Below are 17170 nucleotides of genomic sequence, written 5' to 3' on the forward strand. Positions count from 1 at the left end.
GACCAACACCTGATATATGGGATCTTTTCGGTTTGAACGGCAGTTTTTTCTAGCGGTGTCATATGAAATTGTCACCCATAATTATGACCCTAGTATCGATCTATTGCATTTCAATCTGTTTTAGGGTTAGGGGTGGGGGGGAAGAGTATCTTTTTTTCTTCAGAAATGTAAACCCAATCTGTTTCTTAAACGAGGGACATATTCATACGGCACAGAATGTTTTCACCCCAATAGACGTCATTGATTGGTTGAAATTGCAGAAAAACAAACAAACAAATATCTTACAAACTATAGAATTTTCTCAATAAAGCCAAGAGAAAAAGATGTTTTATAAACACATTCTACCAGTATACGAAGTTTAAAAGTGTTTAGTTACGTGGAAATTATTTTTAAAAACTGCGGTTCAAACCGAAAAGATACGATATATGTTTTAAACACATTTAAGGCCTTTGGGAAATTTTTTTTCGTGTACCTTGGAAACATGCTTAAAACATGTACAACTTCAACGGTTTCTCTCCGTTGTAAAATTTCTCAGCGACGCTAGTTGAGGGTCTACTTTCTATGACCTCCACTCAATCAATTTAAGCAAAATTACAGTGGACATTAAGGTAGTGGATTCAGAGGATCTATACAGCGCGGGACAAAATGCCTTGCAGTATTTAGTTGAGATCTTTATGTTCAGAAATCATATTTCAATTTTTAACCTACAGATTTGTAAATCTGTCTGTAGGAAAAACATGAACAGAAGTTTCCAGAGGAACGCTCTAATAATAAAGAAAGTATAAATCTTATAACAGATAAAGGTATATTTCCTAATCAAAGATAGAGATATGACACAAAAATATAACTAAGCCAGAATATAACGAAAGATATATATTAATAAAAGATACAGTACGTATCTTGAATGAATGAAAAGGTGACAAATTCATCTTACCGAACAGTAAGTAAATATTTCAAACACCGGAAGTTGATATGAATGCGGTGTATAACGATAATATCTACTTCTGAAAGAATATTTTATATGGAAACTATAAATCAAGTTAGAAAAGAATCTTAAAAATAATAATCTAAATAAATGATTCTCAGAAATAATTATTATTTATTACTTTTGAGAAAGCAAGAAAAGTTTATATTTTTCTTTTACAATATTTTAGTTTACAATATCGCAGTATACATTTTTCCTAACTGGACAACGTTAAACTCTACACCGTTACCTGCTGTTGGAAGCACATGGAGTGGTATACATAATGATGAAAATTAAACTATTGAGTCGAAATCCAGATGATTATCTTCGAGAAACAAAAGATGATATACGCAAAGGTATTTAAATACATTAATTCAGATAAACGTTTTGAATACCTATTTACAAAATGTTCTTTTGGCGATTAGAAATAACAATATAACTGAATTTGTTGATTCTAGCTTTCAACAAAACAGTCTATGCTACTAAGATGCGAGTTTATTCATAACTTGATAAGTCTATTAGAAATTAATAAACCACAAGACTACATGTTTTACTAAATTTTGTTTCTATTCTGCAAAAATGAATTGTTTTTATTTCTATACGAACAATAAAATATTCACACAATAGTTCACTAAATAGCACCTGTTCTTATATTTGAAACTGTGCATGTTAAACCTTAGTTACTGTTTCTTTATTCCTATTACTTTGCAGAATTAGATCGTTCGTTACTTGATTCTTCTATCAATTTTTATTTCTTCCATTTCTTCATTTCAGTTGCCAGAAATTTTGATCCAAAATTTCATCCTTTTGAAGCATCGCGCGAATATGTTCGTGCTTTGAATGCTACTAAACTGGAACGAACCTTTGCCAAGCCATTCATCGGTTGCCTCGAAGGACATAAAGATGGTCTCAGTGTTTTGAAGAAACATCCAACATCGTTATCAACTTTGTTGTCGGGAGCTCATGATGGAGAGGTACGTTGATTCATCATCATTACCATTATTTTATGTTTTCCACGCTGTTATGAGTAAGAGTGTTCGGCAGAAGGACCTCCTCTTGCTCCAGTATCTTGTTTTTGATATGATTTTCTCGACTAGATTCCCTTCCTAACACAGACCACTCCACGGAATGTACTTTTTTTTCATAGCAACCACGCTAGAGAGATTGTCTTGCTGTCAGCAACACAAAAGGGTAATCTTAAGTCTTGCTCAAGTTGATTACCAATTCCACACAGAATGTAAAAGGTGCTTTATGTGGCACCTGGGCAGTTTGGAAATCACCTTACAAAAGATAATGGTAATGGAGAGAAGGAATAGTTGGGTGACAGTAAAGGAGAAAAGGAAGAGTAATGTCAGGAATTAAGGAGGAGGGTGGGGGACAAAGTAATTATAGTAATGGGGTGTTGAGTTGGTGTTCCCAGTGGTAGGATGGGTCCGTCTGTGTGCCATTACAAGATGAGTTTGCTAATCCATCAGTGTCCCAGACAGTTCTTAGTTGATTACAAAATTTAACAGTTTGTGCATCATGAGGTGAATTATTAAGTTTAATACATGGCTTTTGTTGGATGGCTCTAAGCAGAGTTCTTCCTGTTCAAATATACACTTTTAATTAACACATCAATGAATCAACTATCATTTGCAATGTTGCTTTCATATTCTGTCAGATTATGTAAATTTGAAGATATTTATCAATTTATTTGCCATAACTATGCAACATATATATTGTATTGCCTTACACCAGACTCGGTTATGCTAGATATAAGACTCTAGAATTATTTGTTACCCTTGTCACCTCTAAGAACAGTTGTATCTTGTATCTAACTATAAATATTTATCTTTCGGTAAGTGGTAGAATCTACAAGAGCTAAGTGTCTTGGTTATGGAAATTTACTTGTATTTGTGTCAATATTAACATAGAATCAGTTGAATTGGCTAGAATTAATAAAACCATGGCACCATGAACTAATATTGACTTCACCCAGTGATTAGAGATGTCTAACATGGAGACTGTCAACTTGTTATGATTCCTGTCATGAACATGATATATACAAGGACAAGATGTCTCTGCTGGCAGTGGGCCTCCTCTTGCGTACCCATCAATTAAGTTTTCTTTTCCTTTGTTGCTTAGGTAAAAGTATGGAATTTACCCACAAGAAAATCTATTTCAACAGTTCAGGCCCATACTGGAGTTGTTAACAGCCTTTGCTTTCATCCTAAAGGGAAATATTTTTTCACTGTAAGTCACTTTTTTATACTGTATTTTTTTCATTGTAAGTTGTTTAGTCCTAGCTCCAATCTGTATTCAAATGCATTCCATCTGTGACCATCCAGTTTTATTTTCTGATACAGAATATCTAGCACCACATTGTTCAATGTGTCTTGCCTTATTTAAAAGACTAAGGTTATTTGATGGATATTTATTGCTTTTGTTTTTTGTAGGTTGAACAACCATTTGGAGGCCTCTGATTTATATGTGTATGTGATGGGTTCATTAACTATCATAGTTTAGACGTAACTGACAGCACAGGGTTGCTCCAACAGTTCAGATACAAATGTAGGAATTTTCCAGTTCTGTGTAATCAACTGTGGTAAAATAAATATTTAGATAAAAAAAATAAAATATTGCTAAAGTAAATTCTTATGTTTCACAATAAAGTGTAAATTGAAAGAAATAGAATTATAATTTATAGATTTATATTCTTTTAGTTGTTTCAGTTTCTGAACCCTTGAAGGGTTTTAAGTAATCATCAACACTAGTACATATTTTATTGATCAGATCACCAACTTAAACAACAAAGAGACTCAGTATAAATAGAACCAGCTGTATAAAAGACAGACAAAATTCACACATTTATATACAATGGTCTTCTGCTCAATTTTTGCCTACCAAACTTCACTCATAGGTATATGTCAACTTGAGACTATAGTAGGTGATACTTGCTTAAAGTGCTGTGCAGTGGGATTGAACCTGGAACCTCATAGTTGCAAAGCAAATGTCTTAATTGCACAGCCATGCTTACACTTGTGATCAGGTTTTAAATATATAGACTTTTATTTGTTTATTAATTTTACAAGAAATAATATCAGTCTATAGTTTTTCACCAACTATCTTGCAAGTGATATTCTTTTATAGATATTAAAGCATGCCATGGTCCAAATCATATTCTAGGGTTCATTTGATTGACTACAACCCTTACTTTAACAATATGCCTAGTCCTTTACCCCCAATTAAATTTATTCAACAAGTAATTTGAGTATTTAATTAAAGCTTCCAAAATCATTTCGTTAAAAATGAGGGTGTTATTCGAAATAGCTGAATTAGTAGAATACCTGATAAATGTATTTAGTTTCATCATTGTCAGTTCAAATTTTGCTGTGATTATCGTTGTGCCAATTTAAAGAACAAAAACCCATTATATTTAAAATGCATATAAGTGCAGTATAAGAAATAAAACTACTATGTGAATTGAGTGGAAGTACTTCACTTCATTTGCATTTCTAGCTAATAATACAGAAAATCATAACTTCATAATGTCTGCTTTACTTTTCTCTTTGAATTGTTTTCATTAACAGTGTGGAAGGGACAAGACAATCAAGCAGTGGAATCTAGATGAAGAATTTCACATTGAAGAAGACCCTACCAATGTTATTCTAGGACAAGTATGTAGATATACATCTACAGTTTGATAAATTACCCATCCTCCTTTCAGATAATGATCTACAAATAAGATGTGTTGCTTATATTTTCCTATCATTTCCTTTTAGCACAACAACCACCATCACTGCTGTCATATCTCCCTAGTCATTTATACAACTACCGAGTCAGTTCTTATTTATTCTTTATTGCAATTTGTGTACAATAGCAATGTTGGTTACAGGTTACTTTTTTACTGAATTTCTAATGCACTGGAGTGACAAGGGACTAACTCACTGCAAGGGATTTTGTTTGTAAAATGCCACATTTTCAGTTTCCTTACTAATATAAATTGGTAAAACACATGCCCATACAAGTTTGCTTCTTCCAAAATCTACTGACAAGCTATTTCTTAACCCAGTGCTATGGCAGAAGATTCTTACCCAAAATGCCATACTGCAAGGATGATTGCAAAACCATACAGTTGCATAATAATCTCCTTAGCCATACAGTTGCTTCAGTAATTGAGGCAGTGAGTTGTTGAGTGCCCTGTCCAATATTAGTGATAATTATTATTACACCTCACTATATTAGTGGTTAACCTATAGTACTGGCATAATCACTTATAAAATATTAAATTATTTTTCCTCATTTTATTGTCAGTATATTTTGGTCTTTATTCTCATATCAGCTCTGACCAAGCAAACATATGATCACAGTTGATCATATCTTAGTTACATATGTGCATTTGTGTCTTTCCTTTTCCTAAGACTGTAGGATTGATTTGGCTGTTGTTTTTAATTAGTTTGTCTAGTGGTCCCCTAGCTGGCTCATATTTTTATTAGTATTGTCAATTGAAGTAGTCTATAATAACTACACTGTAAAAGGGGCATGGTATGCCATTATTCTTTTATTCCAGTCATTTGACTGTAGCCACGCTGGAGCACCACTTTTATTCAAACAAATCGATTCCAGGTCTTATTCTTTGTAAGCCAAGTACTTATTCTATCGGTGTCTTTTGCCGAAGTGCTAGGTTACAGGGACGTAAACACATCAACATCGGTTGTCAAGCGATGGCGGAGGAACAAACAGAGACACAAATACACACACACATATATACAGTTTTTCAATGCTTTGGTCGGCCCGAGGCTATAGTAGAAGATAGTAGTAGGTGCAACGCAATGGGACTGAACTTGGAACCATGTGGTTGGGAAGCAAGCTTCTTACCACGCAGCCACTCCTTTGTCTATTTATTTATTCTTGTTATAGTACATCATAAAGTTTTATACTACATCTACGACTTGGTCGCTGATATAATTCCAGATGCAGTAGAATTGTCTATGACCAAATAATAGATGAACATTTTGTTACCATTTACGATACTATCTAAAAATAAAGTTAACAACACTCGATCTCGGATGAATTCAGTCTCCAGAACAAGTAGAAATAACTCTGTAATCAATGTTTAGAATTGACTTAGAAAATGAAGCTGTAACCTGAGTTGTTTCCCTTATTAGGTTCTTCGCCTGTTCATCAGTTAAGTTTGTTTCGACGAGCTATCTGAATTGTTAACACATCAGACAAAATGTTTAGCGGCATTTCGTCGTCTTTACGTCTAAGTTCAAATTCTGCCGGGATCGATTTTACCTTTTCCTTCGTTATTGATAAAATAAGTATCAGTTGAGCACTGGGACCGATGTAATTGATTAGCTCCCCTTCCCTCCCCTAAAATTTCAAGCCTTGTGCTAATAGTAGAAAAAATTATTAAGCTGTCAGGAAAGGCTCATCATCCGTGGATAAGATGGGGCAGAAATCTAAAGAATCAGCTTTACCCTTGTTTTTACATTCTATTATTGATTGAACATGTCTTCTCCAACACATCATCTCACCTCTTAACATAGTCACTCGAGTACTTTTGTGAGGTTCAGAATTCAGTGATCAGCTTACACCATTTCGCTCCTTGTCTTCCTCAGTTTGCTTATTCTGCAAGTTCCTTCCCCTTGGTTCTCTTGGCATTTCTTTATCCACACTAGCACAGTTTCTTTTCCCACACACTACTTCTGATTCTTCTTATATTTAGTTTTTCTCTCATTTCATTTGAGTTTCATTGTTCATGCACACTTATATTATGCATGTAGCAAAGCAAGCTTGTCACTTTCTCTGCAGCCTTTATACATCCTCTGCATTTAGTATCCATGTTTTGCTACCATGTAACATTGCAATTTGCACACTTGCATCAAAAGAAATCTTCCTACCATTTGGAAAGATACTGTCTTTGTTGGATGAACTTATACCCATTGCATTCTTATTCTGGCTGCTGTCCTTTTGGAATACTCACTTACACTCTTAAAAGAAGCTACCAACTGCTTCTATGGAAACTTCCAAGCATGTAAAGGAATTTATTTCATAGATGCTCTGAGTGCTAACTACTAATGCGCAGCTGCCATATATGAAGTTTCTCTTTTTTCTCTGGCATCCAACCTGTGATTTCACCACTATTCTTGTGCAACCATAGTTTGTGTTCATACACTGTATAGAATTCCTATCTAAAACCTGGATAAGAAGAGAACTTTTGCTTTCTTGCTAACTAAAACTTTTATTTTTGTCAGTTTTACTTTAGAGTCTTTTGATTCTAGGCTTTACTGCTTAGCTTGAAATTTTTTCTCTAGGTGTTCAAATGAGTTAGCTATAAGAACCAGATCAACATACAATGTTTTCAGATAGGCAGCTGGTCTTAAACTCCTCTTTTAGCCTAGAGAACTATAAGAAGCAAGAGGAGGTTGATAATCGGACTCAGATGGACATTTGTCTACATGCTAAATTTGTTCCTGAGTTTATTGCCAACTTTTCCCTTGCTAACCTGGCTTGTATGGACCTCACAAACCATACATCTGTACCTAGTTTTCTAAGCAACCATCAAGATAGAAAGCACAGTACTCTATGAAGATCAATAAGTGTTAGGTATAGTATTTTGCTCTTAGCTAAGAATTTCTCTGTTGTTTCTCATCAGTGGTGCTCCAGCTTGCCATATATTTGAACTGATCAAAGCTGGTTCCTTTCTTAAAACTATTTTCATTACTTTCATAATTTGTTCCATCACTGTAATTTCTTTTTTGTTGGATAATTCTTGCCCTTTCATGGCAGGGGAAGACTATACTGCTACACTAGTAAATGAGTATGATGATGCTACTTAGCTGAGTATGTGCATGACTAGCACTGTCCTTATGTTACCTCATATTTTCAATAAAGAGAGAGATAGAAAATTTTAATATGATCAAGTCACCTTATTTTCATGATACAAATTGTATTAGATAAAATCCACTCACAAGTCCATAGAAGTACTAATGGTTTATGTCATCAGCAATTAACTCATAAGAGGATTCAATAAGACTACTACCAGTTTCGTCAAATTTTAGATCTCATTTTGTCTTATAATATTGTCTGTGGCATTTAAACATCTCAAACTTTCTACTGATCTCTCCTCTAGATATATTGCATGTTAAGTTAATTATTTTGTTGCTTCCAGACTCTCTTTCATGCCATTGATCATCATTGGAAAGACAATATCTTTGCTACTTGTGGAGAACAGGTTGACATCTGGGATGAATCACGGGCAGAGCCTATCCGTTCATACAGCTGGGGCGTTGATAGTGTCCAGTCATTAAAATTCAACCCAGTTGAGGTAATTTCGTTTTTTTTTTTACTATCTCAATTTTATATATACTCCTTTATTAGTTTCTGCTCAAGAGCTGTGGCCATTTATTCTTTTACTTGTTTTTGTCATTTGGCTGTGGCCATGCTGGAGCACCAGTCGAACAAATTGACTCCAGGACTTTTTTTAAAGTCTATTACTTATTCTATTGGTCTCTTTTTGCTGAACCTCAATGTTACAGGGATGTAAACACCAACACTGGTTGTCAAGTGGTGATGGATGGACAAACTCAGAAACAAAGACATACACACACATGACTATATGCGCATATATATATATATATATATATATATATATATATTTATAGATACTAGCAGAATTGCCCGGCGTTGCTCGGGGCTGAATTGCTTGAAAGTACTGTTAATGATTGCACTGAATTATGATGATTATTCAGGCAAATATTGAAATAAGCTTACAGTGGGAGATAAGGACTTAACGCCAAACGTGTGCCATTGCATTGTTTTGGGGGAACCAAATTTCTGATGAGCATTATAGGGGCACTAACTTTAAGTTTGAGAAAGTGTGGTGGTAGTCCGGGGTGCTCAAAGGAATTGAGTACCTCTATTGGATAGTTGATGACGTCCTCTGGGTCAGGAGTTGTATCGATAGACTGATATACATCGACTTCCCCAGGAATGAGTTTTAGCATTTCATCATTAATATGGTGAACAGTTTTATTCCTCGGGGCCAGTATAGCCTTTTTGCCAATCCAATCCATATTCTGATAATTAGCTTGTAAATCTGGGAACACTGCATCTCTGAGATCAGAAGGCGTCTTAACAATGGTACAAATGGAATCGATGGCAATATTACCATTTTCATCCCCTGGTATTTTGCCTTCGCCAAGTGCAAGGAGAGTGTGAGGAAATGCTGGTGATGTGATATTACGTCGCATATGAGCACGCATATTGGTGTGAAGTTTGAGAGTTACTTCCGTTTATTTTAAAAAATATGCATTAAAATGGAAAAAAATGATGGTAAATTATTTGTAAAATCATAGACTCATCGTAGACGCGCGCTAATACCCAGAAGGGCTCGATATGAATCACGACTATAAGATACCCGGTTTTGGTTAAACTGCATCGCAAAATGTGGGAGTAGTTAGGAATCTAAATCGGAGTAGACAGACACACAACCTTTCTTTTATATATAAATACATACATACACACACACATACATACACACACACACATACATACATGCATACATACATATACACATAAACCGAGTAAAAAATTTCAGTTATCTCTCTCTTTCACACACACTAACAGAAGCACTTCACTTACACAACATACTGTCTGTCTCCCACACTCCATCAAACACACACACACACACACACATGTACATCAATGAGTCCCATGCACGGTAACTTCAAAGGAACTTCCCTCGTCATACAATCGCTTTCTCTTAGTCTCTTTCGCTCTCATTACTTATGTAAAAAAATAAGTTTTTTCTATGTGTGTAAATAGGAAGTGGGAGGCAGAGTGAAAGAACCACTCACTACAGTAAGTGAATTACTTTCATTTTATTCCTTGCCCACTGTGTGTGTGCGTTTGCGTGTGGTGTAAACCAGACTAAGAAAAGCATTTGACACACACACCAGAATGTGAGTTTTCTGTAAATTTTGCTTAATTGGAGTTTAAATTTTAAAAACTGGACCTGGCATGACGTGATGCATTGTACTCTTAAAACTGCTAGGTAAATTGTAATTGAAGAAATCCTATATTGTAGATTTGTATAACTCCCAAAGGGAGGCAGATAAAATCTGCCTTTTATAATAAGAGATATATATATGTGTGTGTGTATACAGCAGGCTACCAAATCCACTCACAAGGCTTTGGTCATCCCAAGGCTATAGTACAAGGCACTTGCCCAAGGTGTCATGCAGTGAGACTGAACCCAGAACCATGTGGTTGGGAAGCAAGCTTCTTACCACACAGCCACGTTTGCACCATGTGTATTAGTTATGAAGTTTTCAAGAAACTTCATGGCTCACTGGACAACGCGCTAGACTATTTATCACATGGTCTTAGGTTCAAACTGCATCCAAATAGAAAGCTACCAAAATAATTTGCCTTTCTTGAGGCACCCAATTGCTGTATCAAGTTTGAACACATGACTAATAGTCTGATATCTTAATATCCCACTATGTTTCAGAAGGGTGATGTAAAAAAGGACTCGTTCTAGTAGCTAAAATGTTAGTGATGGAAACAGAACTGACTGGGGAAATGCAATCAAGAAATAACCTCAACACTGAATGAGTTAACAAAGATTTCTCTTAACTATTTTACTACTATATTTCTAACTAATTAGATACATTCACTTTGTTTTTCAATTAAATTCTAAAAGAATCTGGAACTTAGACATGTTTCATATAAAACAGTTTTAACTTCTTCATTTATTGATATGTATTGGTATTTGGAACATTTATTGATATGTATTGATATTTGGAACAAAATTTACAAAAACTTTAGGATTTTAGCAACAGGATGTTTGATAAAAACTGGTAAATTTGTTAGACTGTAAAATTACAGGATATCAACATATAAAATGGGTTTTTCAGGTAATATTTAACTGAGATATTTGTAACAGAGTTGTAATATAGAATTGTTCATATTGACTTACACTGTGTAATACGATTTTTGTCCTTGGGTAGCAACTGTTATTTTCTATTTGCTTACCCCTAGAAAGTATGAAAAATGGCTAATATTTCTTTCAAACTTTGCTTTTGTTATATTTATTCAAACACTGAAGAATCCTTCTCAACACATGGCTATGATACTCCCCCACTACTCTTGCTCTTGATCAGAGACGCACATATTGTCAGCCGCTAAGGAATGTGCTGAAGTGGTTAAGGTAAAGCAAATGACAAGTAAATCTATGGTATTGAGCTGAATATTTGCTATAACGTTATTTTTGCTTCAGCAACTCAGCACTGAATCTATCTGAGACATAATGGAAAATAGGTTAGTTTCAAAACATTGATGTCCATGTCACAAAAGCAAAATTCAAAAGGAATAGTAGTCATTTCCTTTGATTTCTAAATAGGAAATAACACTTATTGACCAAAGACAAAAAGAAACATCTTTTGCATTTGGATTTGCTGCTACTTTGAATGTGAAATTGGCATCCATTTGCTTTATGTGTAAAAAGTTACAGGAAAGATAACTGTAATGATTTGGACAAATTATCCAAAAACTTATTCAGAAATCAAATTTCATTTTATAAAATGTTGGACAGTGTACTGGAAGAATTTCGTTAGCTCTGACACAGTAATGAAATTTATATTAATATTATCTTTTAAATATATATGCTAATTATTGATGGGTTGATAATAATTAAGCCCATGTAAAGTTTTGTGTGGTATTGGGCAGTTTGGTAACTAAAGAATTAAATCTAAATTACAATTGGACCACAACTTAGTACAGTGGATAGGACAGAATCAGTTCAGTGTTAGACAAAATACTTCATAGTAGTTTGCATCTATGTGTTCCAAACTGAAATTTTTCTATGGTTGACTTGGCTGTTTAACATCTGGGGTCAATAAAATAAGTCCCAGTCAAGTATTGGGGGTCAGTATAGTCACTAGCTCCCACCTCAGCCAAATCTCTGGCCTTATGTCTTTCTAAGAATGTACACTGAATTAAACCCATTCTATATTGTACTTACTGAAAGAAATATGGTAGGATACAGCTTATTGAATTTTCTTAATTTTTATTTCCAGCATCACCTTCTTGGAGCAACAGCTTGTGATAGATCAATTATACTTTATGATATGAGAGGGACAGCCCCACTGAGAAAGGTAAGGTATTGCTGTTCTCTGAGATGATGTGTGATATTTAGATTTTAAGCTTCTAGACAATATATATGTACATGTATATTTTTATATTTATTTGTATGTATAATGTATATATATATGTATAGCTATGTACTGCTGCCTCTCCATTCTCCTCAATTCATACTTGTATGTGTATGGCATTGTGCTTCTGAAGATATGTAGAATACATCCTTCACTTGAAAAACATGTACCAGTTAGAGAGATAAAGGGCATCATCACCATTATTTAATGTTTTTCCCATGATATCATGAGTTGAACAGTTTGACAAGAGCTTGCAAGCCAGAGGACTGTGCCAAGTTCTATTGTCTGTTTTGGAATGGCTTTTACAGCTGGATGCCCTTTCTAATGCCAGCCATTTTACAGAGTATACTGGGTCCTTTGTTTCTGGCATCAGTTTTCTCTCAATACACTAGCATTGAGTATTGGGATGGTCATAGCTGGAAAGACTCTGATCATAGATCTACTCAATCAGAACTGACCTGGAGCTAAACAGCAACAACAACAACATCAAAAACAATTTAATTATTGGGCAATGTCTAACTTTTCTGATCTAATGATTGCAGGTTTTGCTTCAACTAAAATCAAATGCCTTAGCCTGGAATCCCATGGAACCTTTTGTTTTTACTGTTGCTAACGAAGATTACAAGTAAGTAGCAAGTATACCAATCAAGTTTGCAAATTATCATTGCCATCTTTATTTAATCTATTCTTCCAAAGATAAGGACTGTTCTGATGTTAGAAGCATTATTTCATTTCCTCAGCCATTGACTGTATTATTTTTTTATGAGGTGCATGTTTTTTTATTTTGGTTTTTAATTTTTACCCAACACCTTAGGTAAATGTCTTCCACTATAACCCTGGGGCGACCAAATTCTTGAGAGTGGATTTGGTGGGTGGAAATTGAAACAAACTTGTGTGTGTGTGTATGTGTGTTTACTCTTGTCTAGACATCCTGGGATGGTTGTAAATGAGCAACATTGTAATACAAGTGAGGTTGTTCCTTTCCACTTTACTGTAAAGACATTTCTAACTGTCTAGCTTGCTTAGAAACAAGTCATCATCATCATAATCGTTGTTTAACGTCTGCTTTCCATTCTGGCATGAGTTGGACTGTTTGACTGAGGACTGGCAAACCAGAAGGCTGCACCAGGCTCCAATCTGATCTGGCAAAGTTTCCACAGCTGGATGCCCTTCCTAACGCCAACCACTCCGAGAGTGTAGTGGGTGCTTTTTATGTGCCACTGGCACAAGGGCCAGTTGGGCGGTTTTGGCATCGACCATGTTTGAATGGTGCTTTTTATGTGCCACCAGCATGGGAACCAGTCAGGTGGCACTGGCAACAACCACACTCAAATGGTGCTTTTTACATGCTACCAACACGGGAGCCAGTCAGGCGGCACTGGCAACAATCGTGTTTAAATGGTGCTTTTTATGTGTCACCAGCAGGGGACTATTTGGGAGTAGTGCAGTGCAAGCCAAACCCACTGAAAATTATTCATCTGCACAGGTACTTCCTGTACACCAAATCTTAGTAAAATCATTGAATTGATTAATTGGCAGAAACCTAAAACTGCTCTTATAACTTACTTTAAAATGTCTCAAACCAATTTAGTAAATGGCATAAAAGGCTTGGGAACATCAGGGGAACAGGTCTGGCTTGGCAAGTGTCCCAGTGTGTCACAGGCTGGATCCAGTTGTCATCCTGCCACTGTGGTCAAACAATCTTCAAGAAAAAAGTAAAAATATCCTTTGAATTTTGGCTGTTGGAATGTGTGCACACTTCTTGATGATAATTTCAACAAGAGACCAGAAAGGCGTACTGCACTTATTGCATGTGAGCTTAAGAAATATTTTCTTGATATAGTTGTGCTCCCTGAAACTTGTCTCTCTGGTGAGGGTCAAGTAAATGAACCTACTTATGGATATACTATCTTTTGGAGAGGCCTACCTAAGGGTCAGCATAGAGAATCTGGTGTTGGGTTTGCTCCATTGCAGAGCTTCCAAGTGGTATATCTGAATGGATCATGTCATGCCATATTAAACTGGCAAAAAGTGGGTTTCTTACCATTGTCAGTATTTATGCACCAACAATGTTCCATTCTGATGGAACTGTAGGACAGTTTTATGATGATCTAGTACAATTATTGAGGAAAGTACCAATTTCTGACAAGCTGGTCATATTGGGAGATTTCAATGCAAGAGTTGAAAAGGACTATGTTTCATAGCCTGCTTTAGGTTGACATGGGATTGGAAAATGTAATTAAAATGGAGTAGCTCTTTTGATGTTTTGTGCTGAGAATTATCTGGTTGTCACCAACACTCTTGTTTAAGCAGAAAAATAAATATAAAACCACCTGGATGCACCCAAGATCTAAGCACTGGCACCTCATAGATTATATTCTGATCAGAAAACGTGATATAAAAGATGTTTCTAGCATTCGGGCCATGAGAGACACAGAGAGCTGGACTGACCATCATCTAGTGCATGGAAAAATAGATCTTTTGATAATGCCTAAAAACCGACAGTCTGGTCCTAAGGTACCCAAAAAGTTAAATGTTGAGAACTTTAAATTATCAAGTGACTTGCAAAGATTTCATGAAGTTATAGAAAGTATCAATCTTGACCCAAACCGTTTTGAGCCTGCATTGAGTGCATTGGACGCAAGGGGATTTTTAAAACCATTTTTGGGTAAAAAAAGTGCGTCTTAGGCCAACAAATGCTGTATATATGTGTGTGTGTGTGTGTGTGTGTATAGAAAAAAAAAAAAACGAATACAACACAAAAAAAATGGATGTGGTACAGGCAAAGTATTAGCAGATGCTCTGAGGGGAAGGGAAAGGTAGATTTTATGTTTCGTGTAAAGCTCTTCATCAGAAACAGGATATGGAGGAAAGTCCAAGAGAAAAGAAGACGGAGGAAAAAAGTTGCCAACGATCCACGTTACATTTTGAAATGATGGGAAAGGGATGAGTGTTGATAACAGGAAGGGTATCAGGCTGTAAAAAATTTGCCTATTCTAGCTGACCCATACAAGCATGGAAAAGTGAATGTTATGTAGTGATGATAATGAGTGTGTTTGTAGGTGCAAGTTGAACAAATTCTTAGTAATGTGTTTATGTCTCATTTCAGTTTGTACAGTTTTGACATGAGGAAGCTATCTAAACCAACCAACATCCATGTGGACCATGTGAATGCTGGTAAGTCCTTTGTATATAGACTTGTTTCTTGTCTCCTTGACTGACACAAAATGGCGGTCCATAACTTGATAATTGATATTCCATTTGTCGTTTCTCTCGTTATCAGGAAACTACAGAGTTATTGGGATGGTGTATAGTTTGATGTTGTAATGTTTCTGTGCCAGATCACTACTTTGAATCATGTTTGTGCCATCATCATTTCTTCCACTCAGCTATGAACAGTTTATGAAACTGAATCCTTGTTCTAACAGAGTCTCTAGGTGTTAAATTTGGTTGTGGGTGCCTGATCATTGTGGGTTTATAGGTGTGAGGACTGTTGGACAAGATTAAATGAAATGATTAGATAGACTCTGTTCTGAGGTTGAATACAGAAGGAACTTCCCATTACCAAATGGGCTGTGCTCAGCATAGCTATCTAATGAAACATTTATCCAATACTTCTAACTGGTTACAGTAGTGTTCAGTATCTATTCATGGTTCCTACGTCCAGTTAAATAGATTGAGCCTGTAAGAGTTATCTTGGCCATTAACACAGTGACAGGGGACAACTTTCCTGATGTCACTGCCATATGTGATTTTGTTCTGTTTGCAGACTGGATTATTTTATGCTAAAATTTATCAATATGAAAGCATAAACTAATTATAGCAGGAAATTTAGCATCCTTTTCTATCATGGTCATGAGAACAGTCACAATTTATTATATTGATTCAATATCGACAGCCATCTATGAGGTTAATATTTTGTATTGTTTTACTAACATTGGTGGGTTCAGTGCAACTTGATGTCTGCAGATTCTGTCATTGAATGTAGAATTTACTACTGTAAAATTGGTTGGACTAAAATTGTTTTATTGACTTGTGCTGGGAATAACCTCGAGCAGTTGGTATCTAATTTGAACTGTTGCAATGATCAAGGCTGGAAAGAAGAGTAGCAATAAGGATAATTTTGGAATTTTGGTGAAGTATTTTGCAACCTTGTGGTTTTTGCTTCAATCCCACTGAATGGCACCTTAGGCAAGTATGTTTAAAGGCAGCCAATGTAAATGTCAGTAAGAAAACTAATTAACAAATAATGATTTGAACCAAAAGGTAAAAATGATACCCTGTGGTATTTGTCCTGTTTGTTGCACAAAGTCTTCCTTGTCTCTATTGCCATTATAAATGCAGTGAACTAGTCATTGGCCCAATGGCAAAACTAGCCAGCATTGTTCTCATGACTATGGCAGAACTGAAATATGAGTGATAGGAGTGCTGGCCTAGTGAATCGAGGTGTTTGCAGTGTTAAAACTGTACAGAGGATTGGTGTAAAGTTAATCAATTGTATCTGCCAAAGTGTGTTACTAGGACTTAAAAATGTTCACTATTTTCTTTTTATTTGTTACAGTAATTGATGTTGACTACTGCCCAACGGGACGTGAATTTGTCTCAGCTGGATGGGACAAATGCATTCGAATTTTTGCTTGCAACATGGGTCACAGTAGGTGAGTACAGGGGAGATCAGATATCAGATTTTATGAGGTGAGGTGGGTCTCATTGATTTCAAAAAATGTTATTTTATATCTTGTGCCTAAAAAGTAACCAAAAGCATTCCATGACACTGATTCAGAATATTATTTTGGAAACCTGAAATAATATACTTAATACGTTGAACTCTAATAATTATGCAGTGAAAATGCTTCGTTATCTCTCTCTCCATGTTTGTAATAGTAAGATGCATGTTGGAGTAGGTATATATTGTGTGCCCTTCCTACTACTAAATTGTGAACTATTTAGTTGTACAGTAAGATCAGTGAAGTTTAAGAGGAGTTGTGAATTAGGTGTATAA

The 17170-nt window shown here is 35.5% G+C and overlaps 1 protein-coding gene across 2 annotated transcripts in view; it reads left to right on the forward strand.

Moving 5' to 3' along the window:
• Nucleotides 1–1146: 1146 nt before the first annotated feature.
• The window catches only part of LOC115209387 (DDB1- and CUL4-associated factor 13), a 42036-nt gene continuing 26012 nt past the window's right edge, over nt 1147–17170 (forward strand). For both annotated transcript variants that reach the window (XR_004998237.1, XM_029777773.2), the window contains exons 1-9: nt 1147–1320; nt 1739–1938; nt 3092–3199; nt 4537–4623; nt 8124–8279; nt 12034–12111; nt 12711–12793; nt 15278–15345; nt 16730–16826. Coding sequence is in view for 1 of the 2 variants with exons in the window: in XM_029777773.2 (XP_029633633.1) it covers nt 1248–1320; nt 1739–1938; nt 3092–3199; nt 4537–4623; nt 8124–8279; nt 12034–12111; nt 12711–12793; nt 15278–15345; nt 16730–16826 (950 nt within the window). In the remaining variant the exon portion in view is untranslated. The remainder of the gene's footprint in view (nt 1321–1738; nt 1939–3091; nt 3200–4536; nt 4624–8123; nt 8280–12033; nt 12112–12710; nt 12794–15277; nt 15346–16729; nt 16827–17170) is intronic.

Source organism: Octopus sinensis, linkage group LG3, assembly GCF_006345805.1.
Source record: "Octopus sinensis linkage group LG3, ASM634580v1, whole genome shotgun sequence".
Lineage (NCBI taxonomy): Eukaryota > Metazoa > Mollusca > Cephalopoda > Octopoda > Octopodidae > Octopus > Octopus sinensis.